Genomic DNA, 19,815 nt, shown 5'->3' with positions numbered 1-19,815 from the left:
TCCCCCCGTGGCCACCTCAAGGGGACGACACCCCCGAGGAGGGAAGCGGGGGGAGCAGCGACAACCCCCAGCCCCCACCCCCACCCATTTAAACAGACTCAAAATTCAACAGATTTTGGTTATTTTTTTTGCTTAAAATTTATTTTTTAAAAATTTCAGAATAAAATTTATTCAGGGCTCCGCCGTCATCGTCTTCTTCTTCACAGGCTGCGGGGGAGCGGCCACATCCTGGAGTGGAGCTGGCGGGGGGGGGAGGGGGGTGAGGATGGGGTGAGCAGGGTGGGGGCATCCCCAAAATTCCCCCAAATCCCCCCAAAAACTGCCTCAGGGGGAACCACTCAGTCAGGGGGATCAGCCTGGGGCGGTATCAGCTCATCCTCGGCAGCAGGACCCCCCCCCAAAATATCCTGTGCCCCCCCCCTCCCCAGAACCCCAACTCACCAGGACACAGCCTTGGAGATCCTCGGGAAGGGGGGGGGGGGGGGGGAGGCCTGGAAAAAAAGGGGTGGGGGTCAGGGGGTCTCAGTACCCCCACGAGACCCCCCCAGGGCTGTAACAGCCCTGCGGTTTTTCAGGTGTTTGTAGGGTGTTGTTTTTTTCAGGAGGGGGTTCAAAGTGAGCTAGGTGGGCTCATCATTAAAACCGAGGGGGGGGAAGACGTCACAGCCCCACAGCAGCACCCCCAAACCCCCCCCCAAACCACTCACCTCAGCCCCCGAGCTCCCCCCCTGCACCGCATTCAGGGCTCCTCAGGCCCCCGCTGTCACCCTGGGGGGGACAAAAAGGGGACAAAAAGTCAGGGTCACCTCCCCCCGGCCCAAAAACCCAGCATTCCCCCCCACCCCCCATGCCCGTCCCAGCAGGGATCAGAATCCGAATCCTCAACAGCAGCCTTCAGCCGAACGAGATTCCTGAGAAATTCATCACGCCTGTGAGGGGGGGGGGGGGGGTGTCCCTGCACCCCCCGGCGTGGTCCCCACACCCCCCAGCAGGGCCCCCGCACCCCCTCAGCCCCCTCACCTGCACAGCAGCACTGGGGCAGGTCAGGATCAGCTCCAGTCCTGCAAAAAACGCGCCCCCCCGTTAGCTCAGCACCGCAGCCTGGGCCACCTCCAGCCTCCCGCAGCCCTGTGCCCCCCCCATCAGACCGTTCCCACAGAACGAGCCGTCCTCCTCTCCAGCCGCCGGCGCCAGTGGGTTCGACCTTTGCAGGTTCTGGCACCAGACGGGCAGTAAGACGCGTGAGGTTTTCCTCATCGGGGAGGAAAAACAGAATTAAATCATAAAAAAACAGCTGCAGGCTCACCGTTGGCCCCAGGTGGAGGCCAGGAGGGAAGGACTCTGCCATCAGATTCATGGCGTCCAGCTCAGCATCGTCATCCCCAGGGTGTCCCCACTGCAAAGAGCTCAGCCTGCGGGCAGGAAAGCAGCCGTGAGACCAGCAGGAGGGACAATGTCCCCCTCAGCCCTCAGGACACAAAAAAAGATCAACAAATGCCCGGTGAGGCACAGCTCGTGCTCTGTACGCACCTGCAGGAGGATATCCCGCTTCATGAGGCGGCAGAGGCGCTGCTGGAGTGGATACATTAATTAATAGCAGCTCTTGCACGAGCCCACGCAGCCCCTTCCCCACAGGGCTCCTCCTGCCCCACAGTTCTCAGCTCCGATCTGGCATCAGGGTCCCCTCAGCCATATGCTTGTCCTGTGGTTCGTCACCGAACAGGGCGGGAGCAGTGATCCCTGCCTCCCACCCACACCCCAAGGGCACCCACGTGGCAGAGGAAACTCCCCCAGAGCAAGCTGGATGCACTCCTGGGTCTCGGGCTGCAGCCACGCTGCCTCTGCCCTCTGAAGGGAAAAATCCCACACCCTTACCCTTGAAAAATCCCTTACAGAAAGGAAACAAAGCTCACCTGAGAAGGGACCCTGTGCGCACATGGCTGAGAAATCCCACACCTTAAAAAAATAAAAAACGACATTGAGCCATGCTGCACGCAGGACAGGGGTTGGACACCCACCACCCCCACCCGAGGGCACGTGAAGAGCATTTAACACCCACGGTGCGACAAAGACAGACACCAGGGCAGCAGTGCCACTCAGAACCTTGTTTAGAGCTTCTCCACTTCAGCATCAGAAAGAGAGAGTTCAGGATCCTCATCTTTGCAGCACTTCGCCCCCCAGCACACAGAGCCGTGCGGCTGAGCAGCGAGCACACGTGTAACTCGTGGTCTTGGTAACACCGCAAAGCCTTCAGGCTCAGCATTACAGGCAGAGAAACTCACCTCTTCCACCAACGCCATCTGGACGGCCGAACCTTTAAAAGAAGATAAAAAATTAACGATGTTAGAAGCAATTACAACAAACAAAAGGCCTTCAGCAACGAGCGGGGAGCGGTATGGCCTCCCCGCAGGGTAAGGAGCCAGGGCAGGGCACGCCCGCTCTCCTCAGAGATGCCAAAAGCCTTCACACCGCGGTCAGCTCAGGTCTGTGAACGAGCTCATCACAGAGCGGGCCCCGTGCCGCGGCCCTGCCCCTGGTAACGGGGCCTACCCGAACAGGGCCACGAAATGGCGGCCCCCGGGCGGAGCGCTCGCTGCCGAGCGAGCCAAAAGCTGCCCGCGGCTGCAGGAATTAAGGACGCGGTATCAGAAATCCCCCAGCTCCTGAAGAAAACGCACTGAGCCGCCCCAGCGGAGATAAAAGCGGAGCGCCAACCTCACCCTACCTCCCGCTCCGCCGCCGCCGACAAAATGGCCGCCGTCCACCCGTTCGCGCGCTTAAATAGGCCGCGGGGCATGCTGGGAGCGTGCGCCAAGAGAACGAGCCTGCGCACTGAGGGCCCCCGGCTCCAGGAAAAGGGCGGGAAATGGGGCAGCGCATGCGCACAGTGCTGAGGGGCAGCGGCGGCGGTGGGAGGGGCCGCCTGGGCGGGACTCTGACCAATGAGGTGGGCGTTGCTAGGCTGGGCAGCGTCTGGGGAGGAGAAAGGGGTGGGGATATGCTAATGAATGCGCACGCAGCCGAAGGGGCCGCCGGGAGCGCTTCGCTGCTAAGATTTTGGGGCCTGTAGCTCAAAAAGACGCTAAAATCCTCAAAAAGAAAGTGACGCACTATAGTAGGGAGAAAAGGGAGAGGGAGAAAAAAGGGGGTAGTAAAATTCCACCGTGATCGCGATATGTGGGGGGCGTGGTGGCCTCTGGGTGGGAGGGGACTAAAATAACGTTTGGGGGGGTAAATCTCCCCTTGTGGGGAGGGGTTTGGAGAGCAGGTGAGAGGTTTGGGCGGAATAATAAAATGTTGGCGTAAAGGGGGCTATAGAATGGGGTATTTACAAGTACTGGAGCGCTGGTAATCACGAGGGGTAAGTGCTAGTCACGCTCTCCTCAGCAGTTTTGCAGCGCGGTCGCTCGTGGTCAGCTATCGCTCAGTTTTCCATGGGGGGAGGTTCGTGGCTCACTTTCCGCCTTCTGGTCGTTAAAATCTGGGTTCTCGCTGCCCGCGCCCCAGCCTGTGACAGCCCCGCCGCCCCCGCAGCGCACAACCAAACGCCCTGCTGCACGCACGCACGGACACGCTCCTCTCCCGAAAATCCTCGCCTTTAATAACGAAGCTCGGCGCCCAGAAAGGACCCCGCGACCGGAGGGCTGCGGGTTTCCTGCCGCATGGCTCCCCTCTGCCAGCACGGGGTGTAAAGGCTGCGTCCTTTTGCACCGCTGGCCTCATCAGCGCCTGCAGGGCTAATGAGGTGTCCGGGCCAACGCCACCGCTGCGCCTCCTCCCACCCTGCTTGTCGTTGTGTGCCAGGCGTGCTGACCCCTTCCTTCAGCTCCGTCTCGGCTGTCCCCCTAGGATGGCTTCTGTCTCGGTGCTCCACTCAGGGTCCTGGTGGCGCAGCAGCGGGATGGGGGCTTCCCTCCGCTGCTGGATGAGCAGCCAGGCCAGCAGCAGGCACCAGAGGAACACGTTGACCCAGGCTGATGCCTGCAGGATGAGGCATGGGTGGAGATGCACAACGTGTCCCCCCCCTACTGATTTCTTGGCTTCCCGTGGCAGGGAGGGCTCCAGTGGCTGCCTGCCCCATTGTACCTGCTCACCTGTGCGCTGTAGAGGTTGCTGTAGAAGCGCGTTGGTCTGTAGGACACCCATGGCTTGCGCTCAGCCTCCTGACAGCTGCAGGGATCGGGAGCAGGCATGAGAAAGGGGGGGGGGAGACACACACAGGGGCAGCCCCAACAGCACCGCCAGCCCGAGCCCGCAGGGGTTTCCCCAGGCAGGGCTGCCCTTACCTGGCCAGCTGCTTGGTGTGCACGATGGAGGCACAGAGCACATCCATTCCTGCGCGGAGGACGCAGGCTGAGATGAGGAGGAAGAGGAGGATGACAGCGGCCACGACCAGGGTGAAGGTGAGGCACGCACGGCTCCTGCGGGAGCGGGGAGCAGGCGTCAGCGGGGCAGGGACACCATCGGGTGCCCCAGCCCCACACCCCGCTCACCGCTGAGGCTCGTCTGTGCAGCAGCTGTAGAGCAGCACCGCGAAGCAGCACAGGGCCACCACAACAGAGACAGCCGAGACGAAGTAGCAGAGGGAGACATGGCTGAAGGACCTGGGCACCAGCGCGCTCCCATTCCAGCTCACAGCGCTGTAGAGGAGGCACTGGCCCCCAAACTCTCCCTATGGAGGAGAGGGTGTTGCTGGGGGGGGGTGCCTCATGGTGACCCCCGGGGGCAGCACGGAGCAGTGAGGAGGAAGGAAGGAAGCCAAAACCACCTGTTTGGTCGCATATTTGTGTGTCACACCGGGGGAACAGGATGGGCTGGGGGTGCTCAGCGTCCCCACACGTCCCAGCTTCCCCCCACGCCCCTGCACTGCGACCACAAACAGCTCCCTACCGGACTGGGGAAGGGATGGATTCCCCCTCAGGGCAGCCCCGCAGCTCCCCAAGGGGCACCAAGCCCCCTCCCACCCCCCTGGTACCTGTGCCACCGTGAGAGCCGAAGCGCAGACAATGCCGCAGAGGAACACGGCCCCGTGGAGAGCCAGCCCCAGCAGCCACGGGACAGACACCGCCATCTTCCCAGCCCGCTCAGCCCTGCCTCCTCCGCCCCACCCCTGCTCTGCCGCCGGCTCGGGGCCGGGCTTTGGCAGCTTCCCAGCCCCGTGGGGCTCCGGCAGCTCCCAGCCTGTTTGCGAGGCTTCGCCCAGGGGTGAAGGCAGAACACCCACCCAGCTGTCTGCAGCCCGGCGATGGGGGGGTGAACGCACATGGGGGGCAGGCAACGGAGCAGCATCCAGCCACGGGACACCAAAGAGCACCCAATTCCACCCAAACAGGGTGCTTCAGCACCCCATCACCCCACCGAGGCCAGAAACCCTCCAGGCTGAACAGCACCCGCTGTTTTATTAACTGCCCGGCTGGCACCACAGCGACTGGCAGCACCCCGAGCACCCGCCCCGGGCTGGTCTCAGAGGAGGAGATGCAGGGAATACTCGGCACGAGCCCAGCGCCGAGCCGGCCGGGCGGTGCGGCCGATCATGGGCAGCTTCTGGGCGTAGCGGGAGACGTGGCCCGGGCCGTGGTGCTGAGGGAAATTGGTCTGGAAGAGGCGACCCCGGCAGCGCCGCCCCGCCTGGCGCCCCGCGATGACGAAGCTGAAGCGGGGGGCCCCGCGGGGGGTGAAACGGCATTTCTGGAAGACATCGCGAGCCCCCGGCCGGTGGCCGGGCTGCCGTGCCGTGCCGCGGGCACGGGGCAGGCTGGCGGAGCGGTGCAGCGCCGGCCGGGGGCTCTCCTCCTCGGGGGGGCTGGCGGCGGCGCTGGCCGTCAGCTGCGGCATTTTGCGGCCCCCCCCCCTCGCCCCCGAAGGCCGGCGGCTCCTTCTCGGGGGTGCTGGGGGGCAGCGGTGGCGGTGGGGCGGGGGGCCGCAGCCCCGTGCCGAAGCGGGCAGCCAGGCTGTCGCCAAAGAAGTCATAGAGCTCGCGGTACATGTCGTGCAAAGATAGGGCTGGCGGCGGGGGGGCTGCTGAGGGGCCGCCGCCGCTGCCCCCCCCCAGCTGCAGCAGGGGCCGGCCCAGACCCAAACCCGCCTCGGCTGGGGGCTCCGGCCTGGGGCTGTGTCGCGGGGAGCCCTCTGGCTGCTGGCTGGCCGCCTGCTGCGCCTTCATCTTCAGCAGGCGCTCCACAGCCACCTGGGGAGGGAGCGTGGGCAATGAGGGGATCCCAAGGAGGGGGTCCCCAAACGCCCCCCCAGGCCACTCACCAGGATGGCGCCGTAAACTTTGTGCCCGTCCGCCTTCACCTGGGCGTTGGAGACGGAGTAATCGTCCAGCACGGCCTGCAGGTTGGCCCAGTAGGTGGAGAGGTGCGGGTAAAGGACGCGCTCCACTGCCTGCAGGGACAAGGAGGGTGGCATTGTTCTAGGGGTAGGGGGGCACGGAGAGGCAGCGTTGTACCCCCCCACACACACACCCCAAACCCCGCTCACCTTCCAGCCCAGGGCGTGCAGCCCCACCACGGCGCCGTAGTGGGAGCAGAGGGGGCGCACGGGGTCGGCCAGCACCTTCTGGAGGGAGAGGAGAATCTGGTGGTAGAGGCCGCTCACCAGGTCGCCGTGGGTCCTGCGGGCGACAAGGGCAGACCCCGCTCCAGTCCCAAAGTCGCTCCTGGGGACGGCGCCAGCCCCCTGCCCTCCACCCCAAAAAAAAAAAAAAAAACAACCCATGGGATCTCCCCCCTCACCAAAAAATGCGGCTGAGCAGCATGGCAGCATAGTCGCGCAGCGTCCAGTGGTCGTTGAGGGGGTTGATGGAGGCGGCCAGGGGCTCCAGGGCACAGTACATGACGCTGCTGATGAGGCTGCGGACGTAGGAGCCCAGGCAGAGGTAGGGGTTCTGGATCAGGCTGCGGGCGATGTGCAGCAGCCGGTTCAGCTGCTCCAGGTCGTGGCTCACCGATTTCACCTGTGGGGGGGGAACAGGGGGACGGGGGGGGGGGGACACGCGGGGGGCTCAGCGTGCGGCTGCACCCCCCCCCCTCCCCAAAATAAGAACCCCAAGGCACGCACCCCGCTGACCACGTAGACGAAGTAAGGCAGGAGGGCAGCGATCTTGGAGTTGCTCTGGAGGTCCTGCAGGGCCACCTGCAAGGACGCCGAGGGGTCAGCCCTGCTCTGGAGACCCCCTATCCCCCCCCCCCCCCCCCCCAAAAAAAAAAAGCTCACCTTCATCAGCTGGGGGTCGTCACCCAGCACGGCCCTTGTGACATGCTGGTAGTACTTGAGCAAGTCGTCGGTCAGCGTGGAGACGGCGCTGGGCACTGCCAGGGAACGGTGTCACGGGGGGAGGAGGGGGGGGCTTTCTGCCCCTCCTGGTGCTGTGGGGGGGCCACGAGCTGCCCCCCAAATCCTTACCAGCTCCCTGCGGCTCCAGGTTGCCTTTGCCATCCAGGTAGGAAACGTGCACTGCAAGGGAGCGTGGCGATGGCTCTGAGTGCTCTGGGGGGGGGTCTCAGTTTGGCAGGGGAGGTTACCGGGGGGGGGCACTGGGGAGGGTCCTGACCTCGCACAGCCGTCTCGGCGCAGCCCTTGGGGATGTTGGTGGCCAGGGCCAGCTCCACCAGGTTGACCTCGCGGTCCTCCTGGAAGTACAGCTCGCCCTCCTTGATGGCACGGAAAGGCAGCGCGTCCTGGGAGCCGTAACCGCACACGGCCTGCAGGGACACGACATTCCCCCCACACACACAGACGATAACGGGTCCGGTAACGGGACCCCCCCCCCCCCAACCCTATAGGGGACCCTCAGCCCCCGCACCTCCACGTTGCTCCAGCGCAGTGCCCGGTTGAAATCCTCCACGGTCAGCTTGCGGCGCCTCGTGTGCTTCATGAACTGGGAGCTGTTCTGCTGGGAACCGGGGCGGGGAGGGGGGGGGAACGAACCGTCAGCGCGCCGGTTACCGGCTCCGGTAACGACACCGGGTCCGGTAGCAAGGAAAAGGGCCCGAGCGGACCTGCGTGGCCTCCCGCAGCCGGTAGCAGACGTCCTCGGCCAGCAGCGCCGCCACCTCGTCGCTGAGCTCCACGCCCGCGCTCTCCGCCATCAGCCGCACCGAGTCCCGGGGCAGCTCCACGAAGCGCCGCTCTTCCCGCTCCGCCATGGCGCGCCGGCGCGCCCGGCCTGGCGCGGGCCACGCCCACCGTGGGCGGGGCTATGCAAATAGAGAGCGTGGAGGCGGGGGGGAGCCGAGGGAGAGGCGGGAGGAGGGTGAGCCAATGGGGGCGCGGCATGCAAATTGAGGTGGAGGGTGAGGAAAGGGGAGGGATTATGGTAATGAGGGGGCGCGCTGCTCGCGGGGGCTGCCGGGAGCGCCGCCACCGGGAAAACGGCGCTCGGGGGGGCGGGAGGGGGGGAAAGGCGGGGAAAGGAGGCGCTGGGACGCGGTGCAAAGGGCGGAGAACACGGGGGGAACGGGAGGGGCACGGGGCCAGCGGCCTCGCCGTGCCTGCGGTAGTAGGGGGAGGCGATAGGAGCGTAACGGGAAAGCACAGCTTTCTCCTGGGTTCGGTGTCTCCGGTGCTAACAGGGGCTCGGATTAAAATTTTGTGTCATTAAACGTCAGTAAGGTATTAATTGTTGACATTAAGCTATATTAATATCGATTAGCTATTAATGTTGAAGTATTAATTAAGCTCCCCGTTACGTGTCCTCACTTCAACGTCAGCGCTACTCCAACACGGGCCTTTATTGTACAAAGCGTAAGAAAATAAAGTCATCAATTCCATAAATTCCCCACCCCCCTCCCCGCTGCCCCCCTCAGCTCTGGGGATCTGCATCCGGCCCCCAGCCCAGGTGGCGCCGCAGGGCAGGGGGCAGGAAAGCCTGCAGGAAATGGAAAAAGTCCCTGAAGAGCGGCCCCGGGGCCGGGCTGGGGGTGAGGCGAAGCAGCACCCGCGGCTCCCGCCGCCCTCCTCCTGCCAGCCGGGCGCTGGCCTCGAAGCGCAGCAGCGGCTCCGGCGGCTGGGCGGCTCCCTCGTGCTGCACGATGGCCTCTGACACTTTCTGCTCCAGCTCCAGCGAGTCCCCTCCTTCCTCGGGCTCCTCGGGGCTGGCCCCGTGCAGGAGCTGCCGGCGCAGGCGGCGGCGGCCCGTCCACACGCGGTGCCAGACGGTGCAGCTCCAGCTCGCCACCACCTCCTCCTCCTTCTCCTCCTCCTCCTCCTTCTCCTCCTCTTCCTCCTGCTCAGGGCCATTCACCCGTGGCCTCTTGGCACAGGGCAGCGCAGCACCGTCCATCCCGTCAGGCTGGGGCCGCTTGGAGGCTGTGGCTGGCTGCAAAGGTTCCTCCTCCTCTCCTGCGGTGTCACTCGGTGGCTCCTTGCCCCCTACAGGGTCCTCAGGGAGGCTTTGCCCCACTCCAGGGGCTCCCAGCTGCTTGGGGGGCTTCCCCGGGGTGCAGCCGCAGCGGAGGACGTCGCGCAGCACGAAGGCGATGCCGGTGCAGATCTCCTTGAAGCCTTCTCCAGGCTCCTCGGGGCAGCGGGGGGCAGGCATGGGGATGGAGATGAGGAAAGAAGCGGCGCCTGCCCCCGGTTCCACGGCGCCGGGCTGGAAAAGCCGCACCAGGCCCCAGCCCCGGCCCTTGGTGGACTTGCAGCGGTACTGCAGGCTGCGGCAGTACTTGGCGGCGGTGCGGCAGCAGTGCCCCAAACGCGCCGCCGTCTTCTCGGTGACGTTGGCTGCCACGTTGTGGCTCAGCTCGAAAGGGTCCTGCAGGTTGAGGGACCCCAGCTTGAAAAGCTCGCCGGCCTCCGGCAGCGGCAGCACCTGGCCCTCCCGCAGCGACAGCACTCGGCCCGAGAAGTCAAAGTCCCCGAAAACATGAAAGAATTCGGCCAGCAGCGAGCCTGGGGGAGGAAAAGCAACGAGGGCAGTGCTGGGGGGGCCTCAATATTGGGGTCCTCAGCCCCGCCACCTTCCCCCGGCCCCAAAAGCTCACTGGGGCTCTCGCTGTTGGCGCTGGGCTCCAGCAACGCCGCGTCCCGGGGAAAGCTGCAGTCCCAGCCGGCCACCACGACGTGGTCCTCGTTCCCTAAAAGAAAGAAAATCCTTAAAAAAAAAAAAGCCCTGCTGGACAGACAGACGGATGGAGGGGCCCTACCTGCCAGCTCCCGCAGCCGGGCGACCGCGGGCAGCACCGGGGGGCTGCGCGTCTGCAGGAAGAACAGCACCAGCAGCGTCAGCGCGTAGTTGGTGAGGAGGGGGCCGCCCCCAGCGGGGTTTCCTGAGGGGGGGGGACAGCGTCAGAGAGGCCCCACGCACCCCAGAAGTGCCAAACTCCACGCAGGCCATGCTCACCTGCCAAACCCTGCTGCTTGGCCCACAGCCTCACGGCGTAGCCCAGCGGCCGCACGCGCTCGTCCGCCTCGGCACAGAGCCGCAGGAACCGCGTGTTGTGCAGTGCCAGCCTGCGGGGAGGGGACGCGGGGGCGTCACAAAACAAAGAGAGGGACGGACGTGCACCCCCCGCGCGCCCCCCGGACCTGTTATCGACGGAGATGTCGCCCGCTAAACCCGACTGCTTGTGGCTGAACTTGACGACGGGGCGGCGGGCGGTGGGCACGGCGCGGACACGGCGCACGCCCGGCACGCAGCGGCGCAGCACGGCCGCCACCAGCTCCAGCAGCTCCGGGGGCGAGGCCGACGCCAGGTCGATGTCGCTCAGGATGGATTCTTCCGCCCCGGGGCTTCCCCGCGCCGAGCTCTGCAGGGATTTGGTGGGCTCCAAGTCGAGGAGCAGGTCCAGGTCGCAGCCATGGGCGTCGAAGCTGTTGACGGAGGAGCCAAAAGGCAGCACGGAGCAGCCTGGTCGGGAGGAGACAACACCTGCAGTCACCCAAGGGCCATGCCAGGCTCCCCACACGTCCCATGGGGCAAATGGGGACTCACCGGGGAAGAATTCGGAGAAAACCTCCTGGAAGAGCGCGACCAGGAGGTGCCGCAGGCGCCGCTCACCCTCGCTCAGCTCCAGCAGCCCCACCAGCTGCTCCATCTGCGCGTCCACCTGCAGGGAGAAGCCTCGTCGCCGGCCCCACACACCCCAAAACACCCCGCTGGCCCTTACACATCCCTCCCTGACCCCCCCCTCGGCCCCAAATCCCCCCTGGGGACCTCCCACGAGGGATCCCAAGCCTCCAGCTCACATCCTTGGCCTGGCACAAGGCCCGCTCCAGCTGCTCGGCGCCGAGGGGTTCCCGGTGGGCGCTGCGTCCCGGCGAAGGACGGGTGAAATCTTTCTGCTCCCGGGGCCGGACACGGAGGCTCCGCCCGGCCAAGGCGTGCTGGGGCTGCGCCAACGCCCGCTCCCGGCTCGCCGCCTCCTGCAGCTCCACGATGGCGTAGGCACCCTGAGGGGGGGGGGGGCAAATGTCAGCCCCCCGGGGTCCACTCCCTGTTCCCGGTGCCCCTCCCCATTGCCCTCCCTGTTCCCAGTGCCCCCTCCCCATTACCAGTACCCCTTCCCCGCTCCCCATCGCTGTTCCCGGTGCCCTCTCCCAGTCCCCGGAGCCCCCTCCCTGTTCCCTCTCCCAGTTCACCCTCCCAGTTCCCGGTACCTTCTCCTTATCCATCACCACCGCCACCACCTCCCCGAAGGCCCCGAAGTAGGCTGCGAGCTCCTCGGCCGCCGTGCCCCGGGTGAAGCCGCTGACGAAGAGGCTCCGCTGCTCCTGCGCCCGCCGCTCGGCCCGGAGGCTCCGCAGCCGCTGGTGCTTCTTCCCCCGGAGGTGCTCGGCCAGGCTGGGCCCTGAGGCGGCGCCGTTAGCCCGGAACGGCCCCGGTGCGACCTGCCCCCCCCCCCGTACCCCCCTCACTCACGGTTGGCCGCCGCCACCTGGCACAAGCGGCAGCGGAAGCCGCCCCGAGGCAGCGGCTCCACGTCCGGATCCGCTTCCGGGGGCAGCTCCGGGGCCGGGCTGGGCCCCGCCAACGTTACCGGCTCCGGGCTGGAGCCGCCGCCCCCGTCCATGGCGGAGAAACCGCTCCGCGGCTACTTCCGGGCGGTTCTGAGGGAACTTCCGGTCCGCACCTCCGGGTTCCCCCCCCACTTCGCTTACAGCGGTCCGCCCGCTTTCAACTTCCCCCCCCCCACTCGGAAAACAGCTCCCTTAGCACAAAGGTTCCGCCCCGAAGGTTCCTATCCCCTCCACCCCGGTACCGTTTTCCGGGGGGGGGGCCGGTACCGGGGAGGGCGGAAGGGTAAATAGGGGGGGGCAGGCTGAAGAAAAGCCGTCGGTTTATTTCCTGTCGCTACAGAACCGGGACAGCCCGAGATACAAAACCAGGGGGCGTCGCTCCACGTACAAAAGGGTCCCGCGGGGTGGGGGGGGGTGGGGGGGGAAGGACGGGGGGGGAGGGCAGTGTTTCCCCATCCCCCACCCCCACCCCTCAGCCCCCAAAACCCGCGCGGTTTCTATGGAAATAAAAAAAATACAAAAGGGATGCGGCGAGGGACAGGGGGAGGGTGTGTGTGGGGGGTGGGTCAGTCCTCGAGGACGATCGGCTCCGAGGTGCTGGCGGGGTGGGGGGGCGGGGGGGGCGCCAGGGCCCCCCCGGGCCGCAGGGGCAGCCCCGGCTTCACCTTGAGGGGCAGGTTGGGGCGGCGGGCGGCGCGGCGCAGCTCCAGGTGGGTCAGCACCTTCCGCAGGGCCCTGGGGGGGGGAAAAAAAACTGGGGTTAGAAATTGCGGGTTTGGGGTTTTGGGGGCGAGGAGGCCCCCCCCGTGACCCCCGCCCAAAACCTTACCGGGTGTCCTTGGTGGCCACGAAGACGACGGGGTTGGGGGCGTCGGCGGGGTTCAGCTTCTGGCGCTTGCTGGCGGGGGGGGGCCCAGCCCGCAGCCCCCCCGCCAGGGGCCGCCCGTTGGCCGAGAAGGGGACCCCCGAGGCCCCCACCTGCATGGGGAGGAGGGGGGTGGAGCTGCCATCAGGCCCCGCCCACCCGCCTCAGCCTCCACCAATCGCCAGCCGCCCTCCTTCTCCCAGCCCCACCCCCCTTCAATCAGTGACCTGTCAATCACCCCCATGCAGCACACCCACCCATCAATCACCCCCAATCCACGCCCACTATTAGACACGCCCCTCCATAGGCCCCACCCCCCTCCCACTCCCCCCCATGTCAATCATCTCCCATAGGCCCTGCCCCTAAGCCCCACCCCTTTCCCATACCCCCACCCCACTCCCCACCCATCAATCACCTCCCCGTGGCCCCACCCCCTCCCACAGGCCCCGCCCCCTCCCCGTGGCCCCGCCCCTCTTACCCGGGGGGGGCGGTGGCCCTCGGCCGCCCCCTCGTAGCCCCGCTTGCCCCCCAGCCCCGCCAGCCCCCGGCTCTGGCTCAGCTGGTTGCGGTTGATGGGGGTCTTGGTGCCCCTCGGGGTCTTCGGCTTCAGGGGGGCCTGGGCCGCTGGGGGAGGGGGTGAGGGGGGGGCTCATGGGGTGCTGCCCCCCCCCAGATATAGGGGGAGGACCCCCCCTAAAGCCCCCTGGCCCTAGAGCCCTCCCCAGCCCTCTGTGAGCACCCAAAGGCCCCACTGGGGGGGCGCAGAAGGGGGCCCCAAAAGTCCCATGGGGGGAGAAGAGGGATCCCTAACCCCCTAGAGACACAGAAGGGGGCCCCCAAAAATGCCATGGGGTTGGAAAGGGGCCCCCAAACAGCCCATGGGGCACAGAAGGGGGCCCCAAAACCCCTCTCAGGACACAGAAGGGAGCCCCCAAATCCCCTCAGGACATAGAAGGGGGACCCCAAATCCCCTCCAAGCCCTTTGGGGCACAGAAAGGAGCCCCCAAACCCCCCTCAGGACACAGAAGGGGCCCCCCAAACCCTCTCCAAACCCCCTCAGGACATAGAAGGGGACCCCCAAACTTCTCCAAACCCCATGGAGTGCAGAAGGGGTCCCCGAAACCCCCCTCTGGGCATGGAAAGGGGAGCCCAAACCCCCTCCAAACCCCTCAGGACAGGGAAAGGAGCCCCCAAACCCCTCTTGGGGCACAGAAGGGGGCCCCCAAACCCCCCCCCCCCAGCCTCTCACCCAGCTCCTTGACGATGGCGGCCAGGGGGAGCCGCGCCAGCGGGTGGATCTTGAGGGGCGCCTTGGCAGCTTTGGGGAGCCGGATGGAGCCTGGGGGGGGGCACGGGGTGAGCGGCAACCCCCCTAGGGGGACTCCCTCACCCCCCCCCCGACCCAAAAAACCCCCCGGCCTACACTCGGCCTTGATGGCGTTGGCGTTGATGGGGGCGTAGGGGCGGCGGGCGGCGCGCCGGGGCTGCAGGACGTCGCGGCAGAGGCGGCGGGCCAGGCGGGTGAGGCGGGTGGTCTGCAGGAGGAAGGTCTGGCGGTTTTTGGCCAGCAGCTTGGCCCGGCTGGCGCTGGTGGTGTAGGGCGAGAGGCTCTGGGCTTCGGGCCGGGAGAGGTGGCCGCGGGAGTGAGGCTCCTGGAACAATGTGGGGGGGAAAAAACGGGGGTTAAATGGGGCGGGGGGCTGCGGGGATCCCCTCTCGGGCGGTCCCGGGGCTCACCGAGGCGCTGCGCGCTGCCCCCTCCAGCTGGGTGGGGGTCTTGAGCCCCCCGTATTTCTTCCAGTAGATCCAGCAGGAGGCGCAGAGGCGGCACTGCATGTTGGGGGGGCCCCAGGCGTACCACTGGGCCGACTGGGTGGCTGGGGGGGGGGCACAAAAAAATGTTAAAAAAAAACCCACAGGCAACGGGACCCCCGCTTTGGGCACCACAGCCAGCCCCAAAGCACCCCCAGCCCCACAAAACCCTGCCCCGCAGCCCCCCCGCTGTCCCCTCACTCCCCAGCCCTGCTCTGATCCCCCCCCGGACCCTTTTAACCCCCCCCAAAATCCTTTCTTTCCCCCCCCAAAACTGACTGTGGCAGCTCTCGCAGGTCAGCCCCTTCTGGAAGCCGGCCCCGTTCATGCCGGGTTTGGAGCCCACCGAGATGATCTGGTTGGGGTTCGGCTTCGTGCTGGGGGGGGGGAGGTAAAAAAGGGGGGGTCAGGGGAGGCCGGGGGGGGCTTCTCCTCCTCCTCACGCCTGCAGAAAGCCCCCCCCCGAACTCACTAGGTGGGGATGTAGACTTGCTTCAGCTTGCTGTCCGCCTCCGCTGCCTTCAGCCTCTTCTGCGAGCCAACGGGGAGTTAAAAGGGGGAGGGGAAAGACACGCAGGGACCCCCCCCCAGGAAAAAAAATAGAGCCTGGGGAGGCGGGGGGCGTCCTCACCTGCTGGATGTAGCGGTCGGTGGTCTTCCACATGTAGTAGAACTGCACGATGCTGGCCAAGGATTTCCAGGGCAGCTGCGGGGAGGGGAAGGGAAAGGGGGGGGGGGTGAGGTTTTAGGCTTAAAAAGGGGGGGGGGAAAAATGATTCCCGGCCCAAAATCCTTCCCCCCCCCGCGGCTCACGAAGTCCTGCCGGATGTCGTTGAAGTCCTTGCCGTATTTCTCCAGGGCCTCCTCGAAGAGCATGGCCTCGGAGGCCGACCACTCCTCCATCTCGTCGCGGCACAGCACCGGCCCCCCCTGCGGCACCAGCGTGGCCATGGCCTTGGCCAGGTCGTAGCCGTTGCGCTGCAGGGTGTCCATGGCGTGGAACTGCCCGGGGGGGGGGGGCACGAAAAATAAATCATCATGGAGAACCCCAAAATGTAAAGGGGAGACCCCCCCCCCGGGGAGAGCCTGGAGCTGAGGGGAGCGGGGAGGGGATGGGGGATGGGGGGCAGGGGGTGGTGCACCCCCACACAGATAAATGGTTGGGAATGTGTCCCCCCCCCCCCACGGGATGGAGCTCCAAAATCCTTTTTGGGGGTAGAAGGGGGTCCTAAAAAAAAATGGGGGTAGAAAGGGGTCCCTAAAATCACATGGGGGTGGAAGCGGGTCCCAAGAAAGCCATGGGGAGGCAGAAAGGGGGCCCAAAAATCCCACGGGGGACAGAAAGGGGCCCCCAAACCCCCTCCAAACCCTACGGGGCACAGAAGGGGACCCCAAAACCCCCTCCCACAGCCCCCCCCCCCCCCCCCTCACCAGCGTGATGTCCCGCGAGGCTGCGGCCGCGCTCATGTGCAGGCTGGGCTGCCGGATGGAGCTGCTGCAGTCCAGGGCGCGGGCGAAGGTCCCGACGGCCCTGAAAAGAGGTAAAAAAACCAAAGGGGGGGTCAGAGGGACCCCAAATCTCCCCGGGACCCCCCCGTTTCCCAGCCCGGGACCCCCCCTCACCGCGCCACCACCAGGAACTGGTCAATCTGCCGGTCCGTCAGGGGGTTGTCGGGGTCCCACACCTTCATCTCCATCTTCTGCTGGTTCCTGTTGTCCGACTCACCTTCAGAAGGGCAGGAGGGGTTTTTTTTGGGGGGGGAGGCAGGCAGAGAAGCCCCCCCCCGAGGTCACGGAGCCCCCCCCAAACCTTCAGCCAGCCGGTCGGGGATCTCAGCCTGGTACTTGCAGCCCACGCGGATCTCGCCCTGGTCGGCCAGGAGGGTTTTTTGGACGGGGTCGAAGACCAACGAGTAGAAAAAACAGTCCTGGGGGGGGGGGGGGGAGGGCAAAAAAATAATAAAGGGCTCAGCTGGGTGCGGGGGGGGGCACGGTTTTAATTACACCCCAAAACCACCCCCCTGGGGGGGGGGGGGGCTCACCTCCTTCTCCAGATACTGCCCCAGGATGTCGGTCTCGTTGAGCAGCGTCACGCTGCACTTCCCACTGCCGGGGGGGGGAAATAAAGAAAGGGGGGGGTTAAAAATGGGAGGGGGGGCACGAGGAAAAGAAGGAAAAGGCCCCCCCGGAGGCCCCGCACCGTATGTGGGTGGCTGGCAGCGACTCGAACTGGCGGGAGAGGAAGAGCTCGCGGTGCTTCAGCTGGTGCCGCTGCTGCTCCGTCATGGGGGGCTGCTTCGACTCCTCCTCGAATTCTCCTGGTGGGGGGGGAAAAAAAAGGATGTGGGGGGGTCGTTGCCCACCCCCACAATGCTCAAACCCCCCCCCCCGGGGGTGTGTTGTTGTCCCCGTGCCCCCCTCCCTCGGATTTTGGCAGCCTTGAGAGCCCGGAGGGGGGATAAAAAAAAAAGGGGGGGGTACAACCCAGCTTGATTCACACATAAAAAACCCCCGGGGGGGGGGGCACAGACACCCCAGAAGCCCCCCCCCCACTTCAAGGAGGGTTGGGGACCCCCTGCTTGCCCCCCCCTTTTATTTCTGTGCCCCACCCCCCATTTCATCCAAAGATCCCGAGGAGTTTCGGCCACCGAACCCGCAGTGCCCCCCCCCCCAAAAATAAATTCCCAACCCCCCCGGGTGGAAAACAGCCTGAAAATTGGGGGGGGGGCACCTGGGATCAAACTGGGGGGGGGGGCACAACCCCCCCCACACCCCCATCAGGGAGCCGAGAGCCCCTCGGGGTGGGGGGAAGAGAGCCCGGATCTGCCCCCACCGCCCCCCCCAGTCCCCGGGGGGGGGGGGGTGAAAATTAAAAAATGGGGGGGGGGGGGGGGCAGAAGCAGGGCCCCCCCCCCCCTCCAAAAAAAATAAACCACTCACGGGCGTTGCTGTCGGCCAAGCTGTTGAGGCTGCTGGAGATGTCACGGCGGCGGAAGAGGCAGACGACCTTGGCCTCCACATTGCCGTTGGCGGTCTGGGGGGGGGGGGGGGGGGGGCAAAAAAAAAAAAAGGGGGGGGTTGTGAGGATGCTGCAGGGATTTAGGGACCCCCCCCGGGGTTTTTTTTTGAAGCGGGGGGGGCGCCGCTCACCTTGTTGAGCTCCTCGATGCGGCGCACGAGGTAGGGGTTGCTGGAGGAGTTCTCGAAGTAGACGTAGTCTGGGGGGGGGGGGAGGAATTTAAGACCCCCCTCTTTATTTTAAGCCCCTCCCTTTATTTTAAGCCCCCCCCAAGCCCTTTTTAAACGCCCCCCCCCTTTTTCCCCCCTCAAACCCAAGGGGGGGGCCCCAGACGTGTCCTCCCCCCCCCCAGGACCCCCCCCAAAAATCCCCCCAAAAAAAGGCCCCCTCGGCCTTGCCCCCCCCGTCCCCTTTTTGCCCCCCCTCCCCTTACTCAGGGCCCCCCCTTACCCTTCTCGAGCCCCCCCATGTTTTGGGGACCCCCCCGACCCCCCCCTTTCCTAAGGACCCCCTCCCTTTTGCCCCCCTCCCCCTTTTTTCAGGCCCTCCCCTTCCTTTTTGGGATCCCCCCCTCTCCTTTTTGGGGTCCCCCCTCCCCTTTTCACCCCCTTTCCCCCCCCCCTTCACCTTTTTGGGCCCCCCCCCCCTCCTTTTTAGCCCCCCCCTCCCCTTTTCACCCCCCCATCCCCCCTCCCCTTCCCCCCCGGCCTCCCCCCCGTCCCCCCCGTTCCCCTCCCGGCCCCCCCCGGCCCCCAGGACCCTCCCCCGGCCCCCCCGGGCTCACCGCCGACGCGGTACATGTTGGCCGCCATGGCCGCTCGGCTGGGCCGCGCTACCCCCGGGCCTCCATCGCCTCCCGCTCCCGCCGCCTCCGCACCGGCACCTTCGGCTCCTTCCGGAGAGGCTTCGGCTCCTTCCGGAGGCCCCTCGGCTCTTTCCGGAGCCCTTCGGCTTTTTCCGGAACCGCTTCGCTGCAGCCTCGGGAGCTTTCGGAAAGGCTCGGCTCTTTTCGGAACGGCCTCGGGGCTTTCCGGAGACGCTCGGCTCTTTTCCGAACGGCTCCGCTGCCGCGTTCGGGAGCTTTCGGAGCGGGCTCGGAAATCTTCGGAGGGAGCTCGGGAAGTAGCTCGGGAATCTCCGGAGCGCCTTCGGCTTCTTCCGGAAGGGCCTCGGTAAGTTCCGCCGGAGCCCCGAGCGCTTCCGGAACACCTTCGGGTATTTCCGGAACACCTTCGGGAACCGATCCCCACCCCGCCCCACGAGCGCTTCCGGCACGGAGCCGTTGGCTCTCCCGCCGCTTCCGGGAAACGGGCGGCCGCTTCCGGCTCCGGACCGGAAGCGGGGCCCGGTAACGGCGGCAGGAAGCAGGCGGGGAGCCGGGCGCCCGCTCCAAGGCTTTATTTAAAGGGGGGGGGGTAAAAAAAGTGAGCTGGGGGGGGGGCCGGGGCCCCCCTGGTCCCGTAACGGGGGTAACGGGGGGGCCTCAACGGGGCTCCGCGGCCCCCCCGGCGGGTACCGGGGGCCCCCCCAGCACCCGCCACTGGAAGACGCCGGTGTCCTTGCCCCCCAGCGACACCAGGTGCCCGTCGTCGTGGGTGAAGCGCACGTTGGTGACGTGGCTGCCGTGGCCCCCGTAGACGTGGCTGGGAGCCTGTGGGGGGGGGTGGGGGGGCGTGTGGGAGCGTGCACGTGCGCGTGGGGGCATGAACACACGTGTAGGAGTGTGTCGGAGCGTGCACACGCATGTAGGAGCGTGTGCTGGCAGGTAGGAGCGTGTGGGAGCATGCACAAAGCTAAAGGAGCATGCACACGTGTGGGGGAGCATGTGCACGTGTGTGAGAGCGTGCACACGCATGCAGGAGCATGCACACACATGGAGGAGCGTGCACACACAGGAGTGTGCACACATGCAGGAGCACACGCATGCATGTAGGAGCGTGAACACACATGTAAGAGCGTGTAGCTGCACGTGGGAGTGTGCACATGCGTGTGAGCATGAGCATGCACACATAGGAGCATGCACACATAGGAGCATGCACACATAGGAGCATGCACACGTGTATAAGCGTGAGTGCACGCCCGTGGCAGCGTGCACACCCACCCAAGCGTGCCCGCGTGCAAGCCTGCCACACGCGTGTGCACGCAGCGTGCACCC

The 19,815-nt window shown here is 66.2% G+C and overlaps 5 protein-coding genes across 6 annotated transcripts; all 5 read right to left on the bottom strand.

Moving 5' to 3' along the window:
• Positions 1 to 115: 115 nt before the first annotated feature.
• LOC311221816 (uncharacterized protein) lies at positions 116 to 3,664 on the bottom strand (the record flags this gene model as incomplete). The annotated part of the gene is made up of 8 exons (XM_084307216.1): positions 116 to 239; positions 442 to 491; positions 708 to 768; positions 1,307 to 1,412; positions 1,914 to 1,956; positions 2,283 to 2,314; positions 2,726 to 2,973; positions 3,638 to 3,664. 6 exons carry the CDS (start codon positions 3,662 to 3,664, stop codon positions 709 to 711), a joined length of 516 nt encoding a protein of 171 aa, XP_084163342.1. The 3' UTR covers positions 116 to 239; positions 442 to 491; position 708.
• Positions 3,263 to 5,087, bottom strand: TMEM179B (transmembrane protein 179B). Its single transcript, XM_084307219.1, has 5 exons — positions 4,976 to 5,087; positions 4,494 to 4,672; positions 4,287 to 4,421; positions 4,095 to 4,170; positions 3,263 to 3,981 (listed from the first exon to the last, which is right to left on the bottom strand). Exons 1-5 carry the CDS (start codon positions 5,069 to 5,071, stop codon positions 3,823 to 3,825), a joined length of 645 nt encoding a protein of 214 aa, XP_084163345.1. The 5' UTR covers positions 5,072 to 5,087; the 3' UTR covers positions 3,263 to 3,822.
• Positions 5,088 to 5,380: 293 nt separating this feature from the next.
• Positions 5,381 to 8,164, bottom strand: TAF6L (TATA-box binding protein associated factor 6 like). Its single transcript, XM_084307214.1, is given in 11 exon segments — positions 5,381 to 5,853; positions 5,855 to 6,187; positions 6,259 to 6,387; positions 6,484 to 6,616; positions 6,738 to 6,958; positions 7,063 to 7,137; positions 7,219 to 7,313; positions 7,408 to 7,458; positions 7,556 to 7,706; positions 7,808 to 7,894; positions 8,004 to 8,164. Coding segments are annotated over 11 exon segments (1,812 nt in total). The 5' UTR covers positions 8,151 to 8,164; the 3' UTR covers positions 5,381 to 5,463.
• A 642-nt stretch (positions 8,165 to 8,806) lies between these two features.
• TUT1 (terminal uridylyl transferase 1, U6 snRNA-specific) lies at positions 8,807 to 12,034 on the bottom strand (the record flags this gene model as incomplete). Its single annotated transcript, XM_084307215.1, has 9 exons — positions 11,867 to 12,034; positions 11,605 to 11,795; positions 11,194 to 11,397; positions 10,940 to 11,054; positions 10,534 to 10,855; positions 10,349 to 10,458; positions 10,152 to 10,274; positions 9,990 to 10,082; positions 8,807 to 9,897 (listed from the first exon to the last, which is right to left on the bottom strand). Exons 1-9 carry the CDS (start codon positions 12,015 to 12,017, stop codon positions 8,807 to 8,809), a joined length of 2,400 nt encoding a protein of 799 aa, XP_084163341.1. The 5' UTR covers positions 12,018 to 12,034.
• A 369-nt stretch (positions 12,035 to 12,403) lies between these two features.
• On the bottom strand, positions 12,404 to 18,855 carry MTA2 (metastasis associated 1 family member 2). 2 transcript variants are annotated; one of them, XM_084307218.1, is made up of 18 exons: positions 18,445 to 18,852; positions 17,792 to 17,859; positions 17,582 to 17,675; positions 16,842 to 16,959; positions 16,684 to 16,747; positions 16,452 to 16,569; positions 16,265 to 16,367; positions 16,073 to 16,172; positions 15,455 to 15,643; positions 15,273 to 15,347; positions 15,114 to 15,172; positions 14,921 to 15,018; positions 14,567 to 14,706; positions 14,253 to 14,481; positions 14,079 to 14,168; positions 13,308 to 13,453; positions 12,794 to 12,942; positions 12,404 to 12,699 (listed from the first exon to the last, which is right to left on the bottom strand). In XM_084307218.1, the coding sequence occupies exons 1-18, from the start codon at positions 18,470 to 18,472 to the stop codon at positions 12,531 to 12,533; spliced, it is 2,037 nt and encodes a 678-aa protein (XP_084163344.1). In that variant the 5' UTR covers positions 18,473 to 18,852; the 3' UTR covers positions 12,404 to 12,530. The 2 variants fall into 2 exon arrangements, with proteins under 2 accessions (XP_084163344.1, XP_084163343.1); XM_084307217.1 differs by having other exon boundaries at positions 14,079 to 14,481; positions 18,445 to 18,855.
• Positions 18,856 to 19,815: the final 960 nt, after the last annotated feature.

Source organism: Netta rufina (genome assembly GCF_964035555.1).
Source record: "Netta rufina genome assembly, contig: SCAFFOLD_130, whole genome shotgun sequence".
NCBI classification, from domain to species: domain Eukaryota; kingdom Metazoa; phylum Chordata; class Aves; order Anseriformes; family Anatidae; genus Netta; species Netta rufina.
This window is presented reverse-complemented; position numbering and strand designations above follow the sequence as displayed.